The following is a 19,793-nucleotide window of genomic DNA, read 5'->3' as shown; positions in this document are numbered from 1 at the left end:
GTTTTTTAATTTAAAATCAAGATTTTTATGTCCCGTCGAAAGTTTGTTAACTATTAAACCAAGGAAATTGATAACCGTATATTTATCATACTGATGGAGTGATGTTAAATTAGTGTTTAACATCAAGGACTTTATTGTAATTTACTTCAAAATCTATTATAAATAATCATGTTCCTCTTTCTTTACTAGTCTGACCTTTTCTGCAGAAAACACGCAATTCTGAGTTTTCACTCTCTGTTCGCTCAAACTACCGTTTCTTAAACTCTTTCAACTGCTGAATCCTCAAGCTTTATTCACCAAAAAGAAAAAAAAATTCCTAAAAAATTTTCCTGTACGTTCTCTACTCCTTTGATATTAGTACTCAAAGTAAGGATAGGAAGAAGCTGTAGCCAACCAATCTTCTGATATCTAAGACAAGGACAGAGGTATGTTTGTTTAAACCCATTTCCACTGTCTTCAGCTCTGATTATTTGATTAAAATAAATTTTTTTTTGGGTTTTGAGTATTGCTGTTTCTATTGTTTTGGGTTTTGTCAGTGAGCGTTCCTCCCTGTTTTTTTATTGTTTGTTCTGCTTCATATCATCAATTTCCTACCGATTCAAATATATATATATATATATATATATATATATATATATATATGGAGGCTGTTATTTCCATTGTTCTATCCATTCCTAGCTCTGTTGTTGGCAAAGCGGCGGAGTACACAGTTGATTCCACTGCACGACAAGTTAGTTAGTTGTTCAAGTAAACGAGCAAGTTTCAAAACCTCAGGGATCAACGTCAAAAACTGGAGGATTCATGAAAAAGAGTGCGAGAGGCTGTTAATGCCATGGAACTTGATTTGTTCCCAAAAACATAAGTGTCCTCAAACACCCACAGTAGAGTCACGTATTAGAGTAACATATTCCATATGGAATCTTCTCAGTCATGCGTTTCTAACAATCAAAATTAAGAACCATATACTGACAATTCCTATTTGTCAACACCAAAGCAAAGCAATATAATACAATTTTAAATATAATATTATGATATGATACCAAAAAAAAAAAAATTAATAGTTTAAAATTTTTAATAAAAATAAAAAAATATTTTATATTTAATGTGGTAATCGAATTATGACATGATAATACTTATAGTTTTCACCTTTTAAGACATGAATAAATAGACATGGATACGAGAATTTAAAGTCTAATAAATAGTCAAAACATTTAGACGAAAAAACATGACTGAACGCGATTCTGCAGTATGCAAGTATTATCTTACAAGTTGATTCTAAAGAGATAGATATATATATATATATATATATATATATATATATATTTATAAATGATTATGGGCATTGAAAGCTGTAAATCCCAGTTTTTAAAGGGAGAATTTCACTTATAATTTTTTCATTATAATATTATAATTAATCAATCATACTTAAAAATTATATAAAAATTTATCGTTTAAAAAATATGAGTTTTACATAAATATAAATTATAATTAATTAATTGTAATTAAATAATTGTAACTGAAATGTTTCCAATTTAAAAAGAACATAAGAACTCTCTAGCTGAATTTCAGTTGAAATTCACCATTTGAATTCTTCTAAGCGTCATACACATAGAGGACTTGCCAACATATTGCAAATAAGATTTCCCACTTTTCAATGTACTTTGTTTATTTAAATATCAAACAATGAACGCAATTTCTGGAGTTTGGAACATCGGTGGATAATCGGTTTTGGGTTTAATTGACAAATTTTTCAATCAAGAAATGAATTGGGTATCCAAAAAAACTGAGAAAAGTTGTAAGAAAAAAAGAATTACCTGTCCAACGTGAAAAGAAATCATGGGCAAGTACAAGCAAATTAAAAAAAAAAAGCTTATATGCAGAATTCGGTGCTTTGTTGTTTTACGAAAAATTATTTTTAAAAGTTAATTTTACATTTTTAGTTATTTGTTTCACAAAAATTAAGTGGTTAATGAAAAATAACTATTAGTTAATAAAAAATAAAAAATAAGATTTTTTTTAAAAAAAATTTTCTAAGTAAAATTATTTATCAACATAATTTTACTTATAAATAATATATTAATTAATTAATATTATAACAATGTTAATAAATAATATTATAATATATTAATAAATAATAGAAAAATAATAAATAGTTTTGTTTTAAGTATTTTTATATTAACATAATATTTTAATATTAAAAATTATTATCAAAATATAATTGTTTTTGAGTATTAATAATTTTAATATACTTTAATAATAAATAATTTTTAATATCTTAATAAATATATTAATATTATTTGTAAAAAAATATTTTAAAAAAACTAAATAATGAAAAATATTTTCATTAATTCCTCTAAATAACAAAAAATCTCTTTATATTCCAAAAATATAAATATTTTTTAAAAGTTATTTTTCGTGAAACAGACAAAGCTAAAACGTTTCATTTTTCGTGAAACGTTTAGGGAATAATACTCCTTTTCCAGACCAAAAAAAATGTTTAGGGAATAATAGAAATAAAGATTTATAAATAATAACTTCATTTTTTTTTAAATCATAAAATTACTTGCTCTAATTTCAATCTGAATTTTTAAAATCAATTTATTTACTACTTTATCTACTCTTGAACAATTTCTTACACTTCAAATTCTATAATTAGATTAAAAAGAGTTTAAAAGACACCTCTTTTCTGATGTAATAGGGATTAACACTGATTGTTAATGTCCACAAATGTTGTACAATACATATCATAGTCCTAACATGAAGAGAGACCATATTATTACCCCAATGGAAAAGTGCAACGTCAACTCTGATGATGCAGATATAAGAATTCATAATCACTGCAAGTTTGCAACTAAAAGTTGAGGATTTGCATTAGTTCACTTTCCAAAAGAGTACATCGTTTTGGCAAAAACAAAATGGTTAACTGGTTAAGGCCATGCATGATTTCCAACACAGGAGACAAAATTAATTTCGTCAGGTTTTTTCTAAATTCTTTCCATTTTCTCCCTTGGAGAATACTCACAAAAGCTCCTGGTGACAATGAGGTGAGGGATTTAATGATGCAACACAATATAGTATATCACTCTATACAAATAAGAACACTGGGAATAGTCAAGGGATCAAGCTCCCAATAGCCTCTCCAGCAGCAATCCTTTTCTCTTGTGTGCTGTAAAGCTCGAATCTGATGAGAAAATGTAGCAAACTCAATCTCCGGCACTTTGACTTCTTGAAGCCCTATAATGTGATTTAGATCCATTTACACATGACAGAGCCATAACTTTTTTGCTCTTGGCATTATCTTCCAACACTTCTACAATGTCACATTCACCCGTACCCAAGTCTGAATCTGCGGAGTTCTAACTCTGGTATATTGCCCAAACCTCCCCCTTTTTAGGGTAAATTTTGCATTTGTTCTTCCCAATGGGCTCAGCTCTTAATTGATGAGAGACAACGTTAACCTTGGTTTGGCCACTTTTAACTTTAAATATCCTACAACAAAGGGTAGTTTCAAGTCTTTAGGCCTTGAGCACATTTCCAGCAGTGCCACACGCAATTTGAAATGAGGGGTGGATTCAATCTTTTTGAATTAAGCAGAGTCCTTAGGCATGCCATCCCTACCATATAATGCCCAGATCTGATCAACCTCAAACTTGTCCTCAGTCTTTTCCCTCTTAAAATCCTAGCTCTCTGATTTTTATTTTTTGTGAGCCAAAGACAGGTGCAGAGACACTAGAGCTTTTAGTGACATCAATTGTACTACGATTCCTCTCATGTAAATGCATGTTACCAACATGCGAGCTCAAGGAAGGACTTCCTAGAGTATTGCCAAACCTACCATGATTTTGATGTTTGTTGGAAACTAAACGCTTCTTGCTATTTTCCTAGATGTTATGTTGACTTGCATTTACTTGACTGCCTTTTCTGCCCAAATCTCTTGGTGACCTTTGAGGTTTTAAGCAATTTGTTGTGAAATCATTACTTTCACATTGAATATTTTTATAATAAAAAAATATTTTTTTCATCCATTTAAAGAATTTACAAATACTCATATTCATAAATTTTTTTATAAATTTATGACTTTATAAATCTGTAGGATTATGCAAGGAAGAAGTGAAAAGTAATTTGCTAAAAGAGTTAATATGGATATTTTTATAATAAAAACATTAAATGCATCAAGAAATTTTGAATGTAAACGAAACTTCCAACTTTAATTCTAACAGAAATTTGATGTGATTGTAAAACTTTTGGACAATGATAAATATATTTATATATAAAATGAACATACGTCATAAAAAAATTAATTTAAAATCAAGATTTTTTATGTCCTGCTGAAATTTTTTCAATTATTAAACCAAGGAAATTGAGAACCGTATATTTATCATACGGATGGCGTGATGTTAAATTAGTGCTTAACAACATAGACTTTGGTATAGTTTACTCAATAATAATACTTTCCCGACAGAAAGCATGTGTCACAGCCCACATGTGCACGATCATGACCTAGGGATCGCACAATGTAGACGACCTAGCTGTGCTTTAATTGTTGTTTAGTTTGTCATCATGTCCCATTTCTTTACTAGTCTCCGCCTTTTATGCTCTTTTGCAGAAAACACGCAATTCTCAGTTTTCATTCTCCGTTCTCTCAACTCTTTCTACTGCTGAATCCTCATGCTTTATTCACCAAAAAAAGAAAAAATAATTCCTCAAAATTTTCCTGTAGGTTTTCGGCTCTTTTGATATTAGTACTCAAAGTACGGATAGGAAGAAGCTGCAGCCGATCTATATTTTGATATCTAAGACAAGGACACAGGTATGTTTGTTTAAACCCATTCCACTGCTTTCATCTCTGATTATTTGATTTATATATGTATATATATAAATATATATATATATATATATATATATATATTTGGGTTTTAAATATTGCTGTTTTTGTTGTTTTGGGTTTTGTCAGTGAGCCTTCTGCCCTTTTATTGTTTGTTTTGCTTCGTATCATCAATTTCTTACCATTCAAAAAAAAGAAAAGGAAAAAGGAAATCACATAATTTATTTTAAATTTCATGATTAAAATTTAATAATATAATTACAACATATATGTAACATATATATACACAAATCAATAGCTTGTTTTGTAAATTTTATTTTAAATCACATGATAATTGATAATACATAATATAAGAGATTATATAATTTTTTTAAATGAAATATTAATATGTAAATATATCATAATAATTAAAAATATATAGTTTATTTTAAATCATATTATAAATTATAAGAAGTTTTCAAGTAAACATAACATATATAATTTATACTTAGTTTGATATTAAAAATATATATTAATTTGATATTTTTAATAACTTTAATGAGTTATCATTTATGTTATTATTATTATTTTATTAAATTAATATTCTTAATTAAAATGATCTTTTTCTCAATTATTTGGGGTTAATTTTTTGGATCGATTCAATTTCGAATTATTTCAATTTTGATTAATTTTAGATTCATGTTAATTTAGATTTGAGTTAATTTGAGTTCAAATTATTTTTAGTTTCGAGCTAAATCAAGAGTTGGTTGGGTGAGTTTTTTTGGTTTGGATTAAAAAAATTTAAATTAATTTTATTTAAAGAAGTTAAATTTAATTAGGTAATTTTAAAAAAAATTGGGTTTATTTACAATAAAATAAAAAATTATAAAGGTATATATTCATTTTGTATGGGAAGTTAAGTATTTTTTTTTAATATCAAGTCAAAAAATTTGATCTAGTGATCAAAGAAATCTTAAAAGACACAAAGTTTGGAGTTTGACTTCATCTTCTTTTCCTCTCCCTTGTTGTTTGATTTTAAGGGGAGAGAGCTTTACAATAATAAAGAAGAAAGAAAGCATAGAGTCAAACCTCAATTTCGTATTTTTTTAAAGATTTTTTTATCACTAAATTAAGAAGCTGAAATTGGTTTAGTTATATTACTTGTCATCCTATTAAAAAAAAGGGTATTTTTGGTATAACATAAGTTGCATGTGCATGTGAGACGTGGGATCCATTTATCATCGGTAAGTGTTAAAACTTTGGAGATGATGTAAATTTATCATACAAATAGAATGATTGTATTAGTGCTAAATGTCAAGGACTTTAGTGTAATTTACTAAAACATTCTAATCCGACAAAAACCATGTCCCACAGGCTGCACAAGCACAATTGGAGACCCAGGGGCAGGCACTGGAGGCCAGCTGGTTGTGCTTTTCATGCTTTTTTCACAATTATTGGTTTTGATTTAAGTTGAAGGTGAAACATCTTTTTCATTATTTAAAAATCCATGAAAGATAGTTTTTTATATTAAATAATAATTAAATTTTATTTAAAACATTTTAAAAAAAGAAAAATAAAAAGAAAAGTAAAGGTGTTTTAGGAAATAAAAATTGGATTCAAGGAGTATTTTTGAATGTAAATAAAAGTTTTTAACTTCGATTATAATAAAAATTTGATGTTATTTGTAATGATGTATTTATCATGTCTTGGCTAAAACTATTGAAGATGATAGTATTTCATTTTTGGTATATAAGACGAGCATAATTTATGAAAATGAAGAAAATCAAATCAAGATTTTATGTTTTCCTAATAGCTTTTTCATCATTAGGTAAAAAAAAATGACAACTGTATATTAGTGCTTAACAACAAGGATTTTGGCGTAATAAAAAATAATACTTTACCGACAGAAATCATGTGCCACAGCCCAGAGGCGCACAATCAGGACCCCGGGACCGCAGAATGGAGACCAGCTGGCTGTGCTTTAGTCGTCCTTTAGGTTGTCAACATGTTCCCATTTGTTTACTACTCTTGGCTGTTCATACTCTTTTACAGAAAACACGCAATTCTGAGTTTTGATTCTCTGTTCTCTCAAACTGCCATCTCCTAAACTCTTTCAACTGCTGAATCCTCAAGCTTTATTCACCAAAAAAAGAAAAAAGAATTCCTTAAAATTTTTCTGTAGGTTCTCTGTTCTTTTGGCTTCACTACTCAAAGTGAGGATAGGAAGAAGCTGTAGCCGACCAATCTTTTGATATCTAAGAGAACGACAGAGGTATGTTTGTTTAAACCCATTTCCACTGTTTTCATCTCTGATTATTTGATTTATATTATTTTTTTATTTTGGGTTTTGAATATTACTGTTCATATTGTTTTAGGTTTTGTCAGGGAGCGTTCTTCCGATTAAAAAAAATATATGGAGGCTTGTATTTACATTGTTAGATCCATTCTTGGCTCTCTTGCTGGGAAAGCGGTGGAATGCACAGTTGATCCCATTGCACGACAAGTTAGTTACTTGTTCAAGCATAAGAGCAAGTTTCAAAACCTCAGGGATCAACTTAAAAAACTGAAGATTGCAAGAGAAAGTGTGCAAGAGGATGTTAATGCGGCTACGAGACAGGGAAAGGAGATATTTAGCTATGTGGGTGAGTGGTTGACTAAGGTCAATGGGATCTGTGATGAGGCTGCTGAGCAATTGGATGACGATGAAGAGAAAGCAAAGCAGATGTGTTTCGTTGGGTTGTGTCCTAATTTTAAGTCTCGTTACCAACTCAGTAGAAAAGCTGAGAAAGAGGCCAACACCATTGCTGAACTCTTAAAAGATAAAGACGAATTTAATAATAGAGTATCCCGCCAACCTGCTGTTGGAGGGACAGCCACTAGACCTGACAAAGACTACGAGGCCTTTGAGTCAAGAAAGGGTGCTTTCGATAGGGTCATGGAGGCGCTTGAAGATGCTAATTTGAGCATAATTGGTGTTTACGGGATGGGAGGTTTGGGTAAAACTGCCCTAGTCAAACAAGTTGCTATACAAGCCAAGGATTTGTTTGATGAGGTGGTCATGGCAGCTGTAACCCACAATTTTGACATAAAGAATATTCAAGATCTTATTGCTGATGAATTGGGTCTAATTTTTGAAAAGCCGAGTGTACCCGGAAGAGCAGGCGAACTACGTAACAGACTAAAGGGGAGCAATAAGATTCTTGTTATTTTGGATGATATTTGGGAGAAATTGGATATGGAGGCTCTGGGAGTTCCTTACGGAGGTGAACACCAAGGATGCAAGATCTTACTGACGTCTAGAAAGGTTGATGCTTTATCTTTGATGGGTTCGCTGAAAAACATTCCAATTGAAATATTGAAAGAAGAAGAAGCATGGAACCTGTTTAAGAAGAAGGCAGGTGATATTGTTCTAAGCCCTGACTTGGAAACTACGGCAATTGAAGTGGCCAATGAATGTGCTGGATTGCCGATTGCCATTGTAACAGTTGGGGAAGCTATGAAAAATAAGAAGAATTTGTCTGATTGGAAGTATGCCTTGAATGAACTAAGAAATCCCTCTAAAAGAAACTTCAAGGGGATACCAGCAGGTGCATATTCAGCTATAGAGTTGAGTTACAAGTTTTTAGAAGATGAGGAACATCGACCTACTTTCCTACTCTGTAGCATAATGGGCCATGATGCTGCCATCGACCGCTTGTTGAGATATGGCATGGGTTTGGGTTTATTTCATGGAGTTAATACAATCAAAGAAGCACGATATAAAGTATCCGCATTGGTTAACAACCTGAAAAGCTCTTCTTTGTTACTTGATGGTTCTACCTTTGAGCGCTTTGATATGCATGACGTTGTTTGTGATGTTGCCTTATCGATCGCTTCGAGAGACCACCATTGGCTTGCTCTAGGAAGGGATGATGATGATGTATTCAAAGAGTTGTCAAATGAGGAAAAAATGAGAAATTGCGAACTGATCAGCTTGCAGTATGCTAAGGTTTGTGAGCCTTCTGATCATGATCGGTTGGAATGTCCAAATCTTACCTTTGTCTCTTTGGGTAGTGAGGATTCCTCTTTGAAAATTTCAGACAACTTCTTTAGGGGAATGCAAAAACTCAGGGTCCTAGATTTTGCCAAACTTTATTTTCCATCCTTGCCTTCGTCATGTTGTTTCCTAAAAAATCTTCGTACTTTATGTTTTTCTAACTGCATTTTAAAAGATATAGTCATCATTGAAGAGTTAAAGAATTTAGAAATCCTTAGCTTCCGAAAATCTAAAATTGCAGTGCTACCACCCCAAATAGGACAATTGATCAAGCTAAAATTGCTAGATTTGAGTCATTGTTCCAGTCTTAAAGTAATATCATCAAATGTCTTGTCTCGTTTATCCAGATTAGAAGAATTATACCTTTATAATAGCTTTGATAGATGGGAGGTTGAGGGACATGAGAAGCCAAGAACCAATGCTAGCCTTGTTGAGTTGCAACATTTGTCTCGTTTGACAACTTTGGAAGTACATATTCCTGATCTGCAAGCTGTGCCAAAGAAATTGTTTTCTGAAAAGTTTGAAAGATACAAAATTTCCATTGGAGAGAAGTGGTGGCGGAATTATAAGCCAAAAACCTCGAGAGAGTTGAAACTCAAGTTGAATAAGAGTATTCATTTGGACGATAGTGGGGTTAAAACGTTGTTGAGAAAAACCGAAACTCTCCATCTGGATGCAGCAAAAGATGTCATAGACATGCTTTATGATCCAGATACCCAAGGTTTCCCACATTTAAAACATCTTGATGTCCGCAATGATTCAGAGGTTAAATATCTCATTAACTCCATGGAGTTGACTTCATGTAAAGCATTTCCTCTTTTGGAGACATTGTTTCTTCGTGAACTGAACAATTTGGAGGCCATATATTATGGTCAACTCCAAGCTGAATGTTTCGGTCAACTAAGAAAGATAGGAGTAAGAGATTGTAATATGTTGAAGAATTTGTTCTCATTCGCCTTAGCCAGAAAGCTCGGCCACCTTCAAGAAATTCGTGTATCTCTTTGCTCGAATTTCACAGAGTTAATTGTAGAAAAGAGGGAGGAAGAGATTGGTGATGATGACATTTTAGAATTCAGCCAATTACGCTATTTAAGGTTAGGAAATCTACCAAGTTTCATTGGCTTGTTTAACTCAGAAAAAAGGCTTTCCTCGTCTCAACAAGGAAGAGTTCAATCAATTGATGGAAGTTCAACTGCCACATCGCTTTTTGACCGAAAGGTATTTATGTCAATATATTTCTTCTTTTCGTTAAATTCTCACTTCCAACATATTTCCTTTTGATCTCGTTTTTGTTCCTTTTTCTTAAACTAGATTTTCTATTTAATATGTGAATGATATAATTAGGATAAAGAGCAAATTTATTATTGTAGGTGAGTGTTCAATTTTGTCATTATACTTTGGTTTTATTGAATTTTATTGCTGTACTTTCAATTTTAGTGATTTTTGAATCAAAATTAATGAAAATAAAATATATCATAAAATATTTTATTAATATATTTAAAATAAGTATTCAATAAAACATAAAATAAGTCTTTTAAACTCAAAGCTTATCCACAAGGATTAAATTATTTTATTAATAAATATTATATTTTTGTTACATTTTAATTTTGAATATGTTTGCAATATTAAAATATTAATAATAAAATTTTGTTATTTTAATAAAATAATAATTAAATGAGTCAGTTGAGTCAGCCTTGGAAGGGAGACTTGATAGGCCAATCCAAATACGCCTTTGAAACTGAAAAACTCCAATTCACTTTCATGACATGGGCGTGATATAATGAATTTAAGAATTGATATTATATATATAGATGGTCAATTGCACTCTATTTTTTGGGTTAGGAGTCAATAACTCATACTCAACATTTAATGACTTCATTGACTTTATATAGTTGCAAATCCAAGTAAATATTTAATTTTTGTTTAATAATCTACTTGAAAATTATTGTCAATGGCAATTATATATTATTTCTTTGTCTCATATCAATATTGGAAATCGTTATTAATTTTTTTTAATGTTTGAATAATAAGAAATTGTTGATTATCAAATATTTTTTTATTTGCAGGTCATGTTCCCATGCTTAAAGAAGTTGTGGTTATCTTGTATCACAGTTGAAAAATTATGGCATGATCAGCTTCCGGTAACATCTTTTAGTGTTGGAAATTTAACTGTGTTGACTGTTCAGGGCTGTCATAATTTGAAGAATCTATTTACTTCTTCTATGGTTGAAAGCTTCGTGCAACTGAAATCACTTTTTGTTAGAAATTGTAATGAAATTGAAGAGGTAATAACAGTGCCCGAAGGATTACTAGAAGAAGAAAGGATGAGGAAAATGGTATTTTCTAAACTAGACTTCTTGGAGCTCGTGAATCTTCCCAATCTCAAAAGATTTTGCTTTGGAAATCCAAATGAATTCTTCTCTCTAAGGGAACGAAGTATAGCTGAATGTCCAGTTTTGAACACATTTCATTCTGATTCTACAAGTGTGGATACAATTGTTGGAAATGAAGTAGGAAAGAGCAGCATCTCAACGGTGAACCCTTGCACTGATGTACCAAAATATCTATTCAATGAAAAGGTATTTTTTTTAATGCTTTTCTCCATTTTTTGAACATTAAATTTTTATTTCATACATTGTTGGTGGAGTTTTTAAATTTAACAATTGTAGTTAAAATATTATCATATGTTTTTTATTATATTAAATTTTTAAAAACATATCCTAATGAGTTATCTAGCAATCATCTAATTTCGTTGGTGTGGAATTTAAATTTATTATCAGTGGTGTTTTAGATTGTAATTTTCCTATTAACTTAACCTGAAAACAAAGTGATGAAGTATATATGTTAATATATTGCAAGACCAAAATGTATATCTGAAGGTGATTTTTTTCTCATCTTTTATGTTATTTTCTTCAAGTCTTATAATTCTCCTTTTCATATATAGATTTTTTTTCTCACAAACATTATAACATTTTATAGTCATCCAAAAAGATATTCTATCATTGTAGACTTAAAACTTTAAAGTTGAAAGTCTTAATTATTTGAATTATAGAGGGGATTGTCGAAACTGAAGATGTAAGGGGTCAGGCTGCATATGATTTTTTAAGCTTCAGCTTGATTAGTGTTGATTAAATTATTTTATTAATAAATATTATATTTTTGTTAAATTTTGTTTTTATATGTTTAAAATATTAATAATAATAAAAAAGTTTATTATTTTAATAATAAAATATTAGTTAAATGAGTGAGTTTTTTGTCAATAAAATAAATGAGTGAGTTGTCGGCCTCTTATTAGCTTTAAAAACAGAACTTGATAGGTTTAATCGATGAACACCTCTAAAACTTTAAAACTCTTACTTTTACAAGTCATGACTTGAGTGATATAATGAAATTATTGATATTATATATTATTATAGATCTAAAATTACATTTTTTTTTTTTGGTTAGGAGTTAATAACTAATACATAAAATTTAATGACTGACTTTATTTATTGCAACTTCAAGCCAATATTTGACTTTTTTCTAATTATTTCATGGAAGATTATAATCATTGTACGAAGTTAATTATTTCAACCAAAAGGCTTTCTACAATTCATTTTATAAATATTTTAGATTTTGGAGGAAGATGGGGGGTCTATGTGCCACCCTAAACCTTCCTTTAAAATGTATTTTTTTATTTTTTTATTTGGTTTTAATTTTTATTAGATAAATTTTATAAGAAAAATAATATATGTAAAAATTACGAAACAATTTGTATCTAATGGGTTTCAATTCACTTCGATTCAATATAGATATGTTGTTTTAAAAATTTTGAGAACAAATTGAGATTTTTTTTTAAAATCGAGATTTGTTCAAAGGTTATTTTAAAATGTTTTATCTTGTCTAAGATATATATAAAATTATATTTTTATTATTAATTTAATGTTATATTTATATATTTATTATATTAGTAAAATTATTATTTAATATCTTAATTTAATAAATTTACAACACTTTTATTTGGCCTTTTTTCTTTTTTTTTGCCAATAACCTTTTTCAAAAAAAATTTTTAATAAAAAAATTTCATACAAAAAAAAGACCATTGATGTAAGGATGACAAAACAAATTCAATGGATTTTGATTTCTTTCAATCCAATAAGTACATTATATTTTAAAATTGAAATTAGGTCGAAATTTTTTCTAAATCGGATAAGAGTAGGAAACGGATTTGGGATGTTCCATATATATTAAAAAAAATATATTTTATTATTTAATTAATTTTATATTTATATATTTATATTAATAAAATTATTAGTTAATATTTTATTTTAATAAGCTATTATATTTATACATAATTAAGATATAATTTATGAACAGTATACTAAGCTAAAATTATCGAATTAATTTTTATTAATTTGGAATGGATGCGAGTTATACATATATGTGATAGGTTAAGATCATATATCAATTAATAATAACTTAATGTCTAGTAGAAATTGAAGTAAAGTTGAATTATTTTATTATTATATTTATACATAATTAAGATATAATTTATATTAAAAAATAAAATGTTTATGAATATTATACTAAGTTAAAATTATTGAATTATTATTTTTTAATTTGGATTGGATGCAAATTATGTATATATGTGATAGGTTAAGATTAGATATCAATTAAGGATAACTCAATGTCTGGTTGAAATCAAAGTGGAATTGAATTATTAAAAATTCGAGTTAAGAGTTAAGGTGTGTATAAACCCACCCTGACTCGACCTCTTTTCTATCATTAAAAGATAGTGGCCATGCATCTTCCATTAATTTGACTATTTTTTTGCTTGGGCCATTCTTTTAGTTTTAACTTTTTTTTTTGTTTTTAATTGTTTATTTTAACATTTTTTATCTATGCTTTGGAAGATAAATTAACAATAGAATTGTTTAGGTAGCAATCCTATTTAGAATTTTTTTTTTTACCCTTCCATTCCTTTTTTTTCATTTTTTAAAATAAAATAAATTTTGTAAGAAATTGGATCAATAAATGTTAAAATAATTCGTATTTAATAGGTTTCGATTAACCAATTTAATAGTGATGGTTTTTCTTTTTTGAACTTTGAGGTCAGGTTGAAGATAAATTTAAAGTGTTTTTCTTTGTCTCGTCTCATGGTATACATTATATTATATATTTTATTATTTATTTAATTTAATTTATATATTTATTATATTAATAAAATTATTATTTAATAAAATACTATATTTATATGTTGGGTTAGATCGGGTATAAAAAATAATAATCCGAGATTAAGTTGGAGTTATGATAAGCATAACATGGTCTTACTCGTCCATTGTCATCTTTAAGTGGAAGTGTCGACTTGGCAAATTCATTTGGGTCATTTTTCTTTTTTCTTTTTTTTTCCTTTTTGCTTGGCACTTTTCCTTTTTTAAGTTTTTAAATGATGTATTTTAATATTTTTAACTATATTTGAAAATATGAATTTGTATTTGATTTGTTAACAAATTCTATAAATAAAATAAAGATATTATCCCCAAATTAATTAATAAATTATTATAAATCATTGTTTTTATTAAGAAATTATAAAAAATTATATTCATTGATTTATTAAATTTATTTAACTATAAATAAAAAAAAATTTAGATCTACAAGAAAGTGTGGGTATGTTGCTAGTATAATTAAAGATGACGGAGTTGTAGAAATATATAGTCAATGGCAATAATATATTATTTCTTTATGTTATATCAATGCTGAAAATCATTATTAATTCTTTTTAATATTTGAATAATAAGGAATTGTTGATCGTCAAACTTTACTTTTATTTGCAGGCTGTGTTCCCAGGCTTAGAGCGGTTGTCTATAGGCTTCATGGAAGTTAAAAGGCTATGGCATGAGCAACGTTCAGTAACTTCTTTTGGTGTTCAAAATTTAACAAATTTGGAAGTGTGCGAATGCAATAATTTGAAGAATATATTTACTTCCTCTATGGTTGAAAGCTTTGTGCAACTAAAAACACTTAATGTTGGAGGATGTAATGAACTTGAAGAGATAATAATAGTGACGGAAGGATTAGTAGAAAAAGAAGAAAGGATGAAGAAAATGGTGTTTCCTAAATTAGACTGTTTGACGCTGGTGGATCTTCTTAAGCTCAAAAGATTTGGCTTTGGAAATCCGATTGAATTCCCTTCTCTAACATATCTGTATATAGAAGGATGTCCTATTTTGAATACAGTCCATTTTGATTCTACAAGTGTGGAAACAACTATTGAAAATGAAGCAGGAGAGAGCAGCATCTCAACGGAAAACCTCCACTCGGATATCTCAAAATACCTATTCAGTGAAAAGGTATTTTTTTAATGTCTCCCTCCATCGCTCCAATATAAACTTAAAATTTGTTTCAAATAATTAAACTCATTTACAAATTGATAGGTAAAACTATATGTTTAATAGAAATAGCATCTAATTATTAATTACATCATTGGAGTTTAAGAATTTATTTTTGATTTCAATAATCTAATAGAGGGTAAACTACTTATATTGCTAATTGCTAATGAGATTTTTAGCTCCTAAACCCTAAAAAGTGATATTAAATGCATCTTTTTTTTTTACTCTTCTTATGCTATTTTTTTTTCAAATCTTTTTTAAAATAAAATTACTTAATTACTCTTTTTCATAAGTTTTCTGATATTTATATCCAACAAGTTATACAATTTTTCAAACATTTATTTTCAAAAATTTATAAAAAAAATATAATTAAATAATTTTACTTAAGAACATTTTAAAAAATAGGGTATAAAATGAAAAATAAGGGTGTATTTAACACCCCTCAATCCTAAATCTTAAATAATCTTTGGATCAAAATTTTAAAAAATAGATTGACGTGTTTTGAAAAAAAATAAAATAAAAAAGCATTTAATGGCAACATAATAAATATTAAAAAGAAAAGTATGTAAACTATTAATATATTTGTAAGAATAAAATACAATAATTTGTTTATCAAGATAGAATATATAATTTTATAGTATAACTTTGGATTGATCTATAATTTAACTAGAGAGGTATCTTTAAACTTCAATAATCAGATTTTGTTTTTTATTTTCAAATGTATACTTTACTAGTTTTTCAGTAAAATTATATGCATTAAAAAATTCTTTGAATTCTAAATTTTTGTAAAAGTTAATGTGTATCAAAAGTTAGAAAACGATTGTACCTATTTTTTTTTTTAACAAAAAAAATACGTTAATAATAATAACAAACTCAAATCAGCTGGTACTATGTAAGTATACATGATTCAATAATAAAAATAAAAAGATCACTACTTATATTAAAGATATACTTTTTTAAATTTCTCTTTTTATTCCACCATATTACAATCGTTCATTTTGATCCCTTTCAACAACTCATCCTCCGTCCTGTTAACACTTGCATGAATTGTGCAGTTGGCATTCCCAAATCTACAACAACTTCACCTCGGATGGGATGATGGGATGAAAGAGAGATTGCATGGCCTACGACTTGCATCGGACTACTTTTGCAAACTAAAAGTTCTCGGACTTGTACGGTTTCCTCAACAATTAGCCATATTCCCATCTTACCTGTTCCAATTACTATCCTTACCCAATCTCGAAAGCCTTCAAATAAAAGATTGTTACTTTGAAGAGTCGTTATTCCAAAGTGAAGGAGTTGGTGGTGAGGAAGGATTCCAAAATCTAAGGATTTTACATGTGGAATGGTGTCCCAAATTAAAAAGTAATTTAGTTCCATCCTCAGTATGTTTCCAGAATCTGATGACTCTTGAAGTTCAATTTTGTGATGGGATCATAAAATTAGTTACACATTCAACAGCCAAAAGCCTAGTGCAGCTCAGAGAAATGAGGATAAGGGATTGTGAAAAGATAGAAGAAATAATAGAAGGTAGCGATGGGGATCGTGATGAAGTGAAGGATGAAATCATTTTCCCCAAACTCAACCTTTTGGAACTGAGTGGGCTGTCAAATCTAGAAAGCTTCTGCTCATCGGGGAATCATACCTTTGGGTTCCCATCCTTAGCAACAGTAATTGTACACGAATGCCCAAAGATGAAGATGTTCTCCAGGGAAGGGTTAAACGCTCCGATGTTGCACAAAGTACGACCATATGACTGGGCAGATGAAGGGAATTGGATTTGGGAAGGAAGCCTTAATAGCACCATACAAAAACTGTTCACGGAAAGGGTATGTTTTTTCAAATTTCTTTGATTATCATTGACAAAGAAAATTTGTGGTTGGGGGCGTTGATCACGACTCCATTGTAAATCAAAATTAATTCATTTTTTCCCCCTCATGACCAATTAATATTAATTGTTGTTGGTGATTATTATATATATGTAGAATCCCGCGGAGGAAATGCAGTATTCTATAGAAGATCAAGGGAATCCTTCAACTTCTAACACACAAGTAAGCCAAATTTCATTCTATAAATCTTCAGATACCATTCATAATAATATAGCTTTTGTTTCTTTCAACTCAAATGCTTTACTTTTCCTCATCAATTAAGTAGGAGTTTGATGCCTCCTTCCTAGTTTATATTTCTCTTATCATTATAATATTATGTAATTTTTAAACAGTTTTTCCTTTTTATTTTCATCAGGATTTCTATTTAATTTACTCTTTTTAGGATATTCTAGAGCAACTGAAATAGATCATTGGATTTTCTTTTTAAAATACTTCTGCTTTTCAGTAATAATATTCTTTATGGTTAGAGAATGTTTAAATTTATAATAAAATAAAATAAGAAGAGGGATTATGGTGATGATCTTCAAATGGCAAGCGTGGCAAGGTAGGAAATTGTTGAAAATGTGTATTTGAGACATATGACTCTTGTTTCTTCATTCGAAATCAGAATGGCTTTGTTATCATTCATTATGACACTGATTCTTCAAAGAGTAACAAAAGTAATTTTCCAGTAATTTTCTTTTCACCTTCACTAATATTTGTTCATTATGATTTCATAATCCAGTCAACATAGTCGAGAATTCTGAAGAAGATCAGCTCAATCCTTCAACTGCCAAGAAACAGAGTAAGCCAAAAAGTCTTTCCATGCATCTTGAGACAGTATAGCTTATGTAGTACTCATCTAATGCAAATGATTTTTCTTTCCTTGAATAAGTTAAGTTCTTCATTTGAAGGTGTTTTCTTCATCTCAAGTGCAGAAGTGCAAGGGTTCTAATTCCTATTTCCTTCACGGCCAGCATTTATGTGCCATGGCAGAGTGAAGTAAACAATGTATGTATTTTGAGACATCATTATTGATACTTCATCGTTTGAAATCAAATGGTTATAAGATTTCTTTATTATAATACAAGGGTTCTTTAAAATGAAATAATGGTACTCTTTTTTTTCGTTTCTTTTTTTTGTCAATTATCATATTGCTAAAGGGCAGTGCTGCCAAGCTATTCTGTCTCTAAAGACAAGTTTAATCATGCTGCATTTGATCAACCTGTAAATGGTTGCAGCTTCTTTCTTTTAGTCTTTTATGTTTCTATGGTGACTAATTATAGCTTGCCATTTATTTGAACAACCTTGGAAGAAATAACATATGTACTACTTTTCTATTTTTAATGATCTGGGTGTTGAGAAGTTATGGATGACAACAGTTCTGAAGTCAGAGGATAAGGAGAAATATTATGAAGTTCAGGATCACATACTTATTTTGAAATTTCAAGGATTTGCGACTCCCCCTTTTTGGGAAGGTACAAACTATTTCACGTTGAAACTTGAAAGAAAGCTCAATTCATATTTATTCTGGAGGCTCAAATTGATGGTTTTTGTTTGGGCCGGCTGATGGTTTGTGTTTGTTTACAGGTGATTTTCTGCTGCTGCATTGAACCAATGGCAAATTCTTGAGTCCGTTGGGTGCCCCAAGGTGTGCTGTGCCTACAACATTTTGTGAATGGGCAATTTATCCATCCTGATATAACCTGTTCCATTCTACTCGACCCTTGTGCTGAGTTCCATGCTACCTTAGTGGCACTGTTCAGAGGCATGATTTGATGGCTCATGGTGAACATGGTTAGTCGTTTTCTTTGGCCTTGGGCAATTTTTGTGCTTATATATTAATTATCAATTGATTTTTCCACCCAGATCTGTGATTGACAATTTTTATCATCAATGTGAATTGTAAATAGAGCATTCAATGTCAAGGAGGCAGATGGTACAGGAAAATTGGGCAGAACGAATACCCCTCCTAGTTTTCTCATACGATGAGGGCTAATGCCAATTAATCCTACTGATTGAATGGAAGAATGGGAAAGAATCCAATCGCCATTGAAGGTTTACAAAGTATTTGCCTCATGTCAAGTGAAGAAGCTGGTCCTTTTCAAACTTTAGCAAAGGCTTACTAGTTTTATTTCATTAATTGAAAACATATACAAGTCAAAACACTTGCAGAAAGCCCAATGACTGACAACTCATTGGGATGGAGCAGTTATTTCTGATTTTCATTTAGGACATTTTCTATCAGCATTGACATAAACAGAACAACCTATAGCAAGTATCTTGGTCCTCTGAATACACTATAAGCCAAGAGTTTCCAGGTATAAGAAACAGAGGATCGTTGTTCAAGTACAATGGTTTTTATCTACAATAGGTATCAATTTTAAAGTTGGATTTTTTAGTTCTTTGCGTGAAAGAGTCTTGGCTTCAAATCTTATAAGAAGTGCCTTATATTCGTTTAAACACTGGTAAGTAGCTATGAGAATTTAAGTTAATTTCTTCTATTTGCAATGAAATGGGGAAAAGTAAAACCATTGTTGATTAACTTAAAATAAACATTATTTGATGATTATATTAGAAAATTTTTACAAATCATCAAGGTAAAGCTAATAGATCAAATAAATTAATTAATAACTTAATTGAGAGATAAGATCCAAAATTTAACTCTTATCTTTAATTCTCTTTTATATTATTGTTTGTATTGAAATTCTAATTAA

The 19,793-nt window shown here is 29.4% G+C and overlaps 1 protein-coding gene across 13 annotated transcripts; it reads left to right on the top strand.

Moving 5' to 3' along the window:
- The first annotated feature begins 192 nt into the window (after positions 1-192).
- On the top strand, positions 193-19,477 carry LOC111296925 (disease resistance protein At4g27190-like). Of its 13 annotated transcripts, none has more exons than XM_089769010.1 (14): positions 193-425; positions 4,721-4,810; positions 6,179-6,280; positions 6,712-6,800; positions 6,987-7,076; positions 7,180-10,058; positions 10,907-11,419; positions 14,654-15,169; positions 16,264-17,037; positions 17,194-17,259; positions 17,822-17,881; positions 18,015-18,554; positions 18,667-18,873; positions 18,990-19,477. In XM_089769010.1, the coding sequence occupies exons 6-11, from the start codon at positions 7,218-7,220 to the stop codon at positions 17,828-17,830; spliced, it is 4,719 nt and encodes a 1,572-aa protein (XP_089625136.1). In that variant the 5' UTR covers positions 193-425; positions 4,721-4,810; positions 6,179-6,280; positions 6,712-6,800; positions 6,987-7,076; positions 7,180-7,217; the 3' UTR covers positions 17,831-17,881; positions 18,015-18,554; positions 18,667-18,873; positions 18,990-19,477. The 13 variants fall into 13 exon arrangements, with proteins under 13 accessions (XP_089625136.1, XP_089625140.1, XP_089625133.1 ...); XM_089769014.1 differs by having other exon boundaries at positions 6,712-7,076; positions 18,015-18,087; positions 18,459-18,554; XM_089769007.1 differs by having other exon boundaries at positions 6,712-7,076; positions 18,015-18,087; positions 18,443-18,554.
- Positions 19,478-19,793: the final 316 nt, after the last annotated feature.

Source organism: Durio zibethinus, chromosome 12 (genome assembly GCF_047325235.1).
Source record: "Durio zibethinus cultivar Kanyao isolate XHJ-2024 chromosome 12, ASM4732523v1, whole genome shotgun sequence".
In the NCBI taxonomy this organism is placed as follows: domain Eukaryota; kingdom Viridiplantae; phylum Streptophyta; class Magnoliopsida; order Malvales; family Malvaceae; genus Durio; species Durio zibethinus.
The sequence above is the reverse complement of the archived record's forward strand: the minus strand, read 5'-3'. Positions and strand labels throughout refer to the sequence as shown.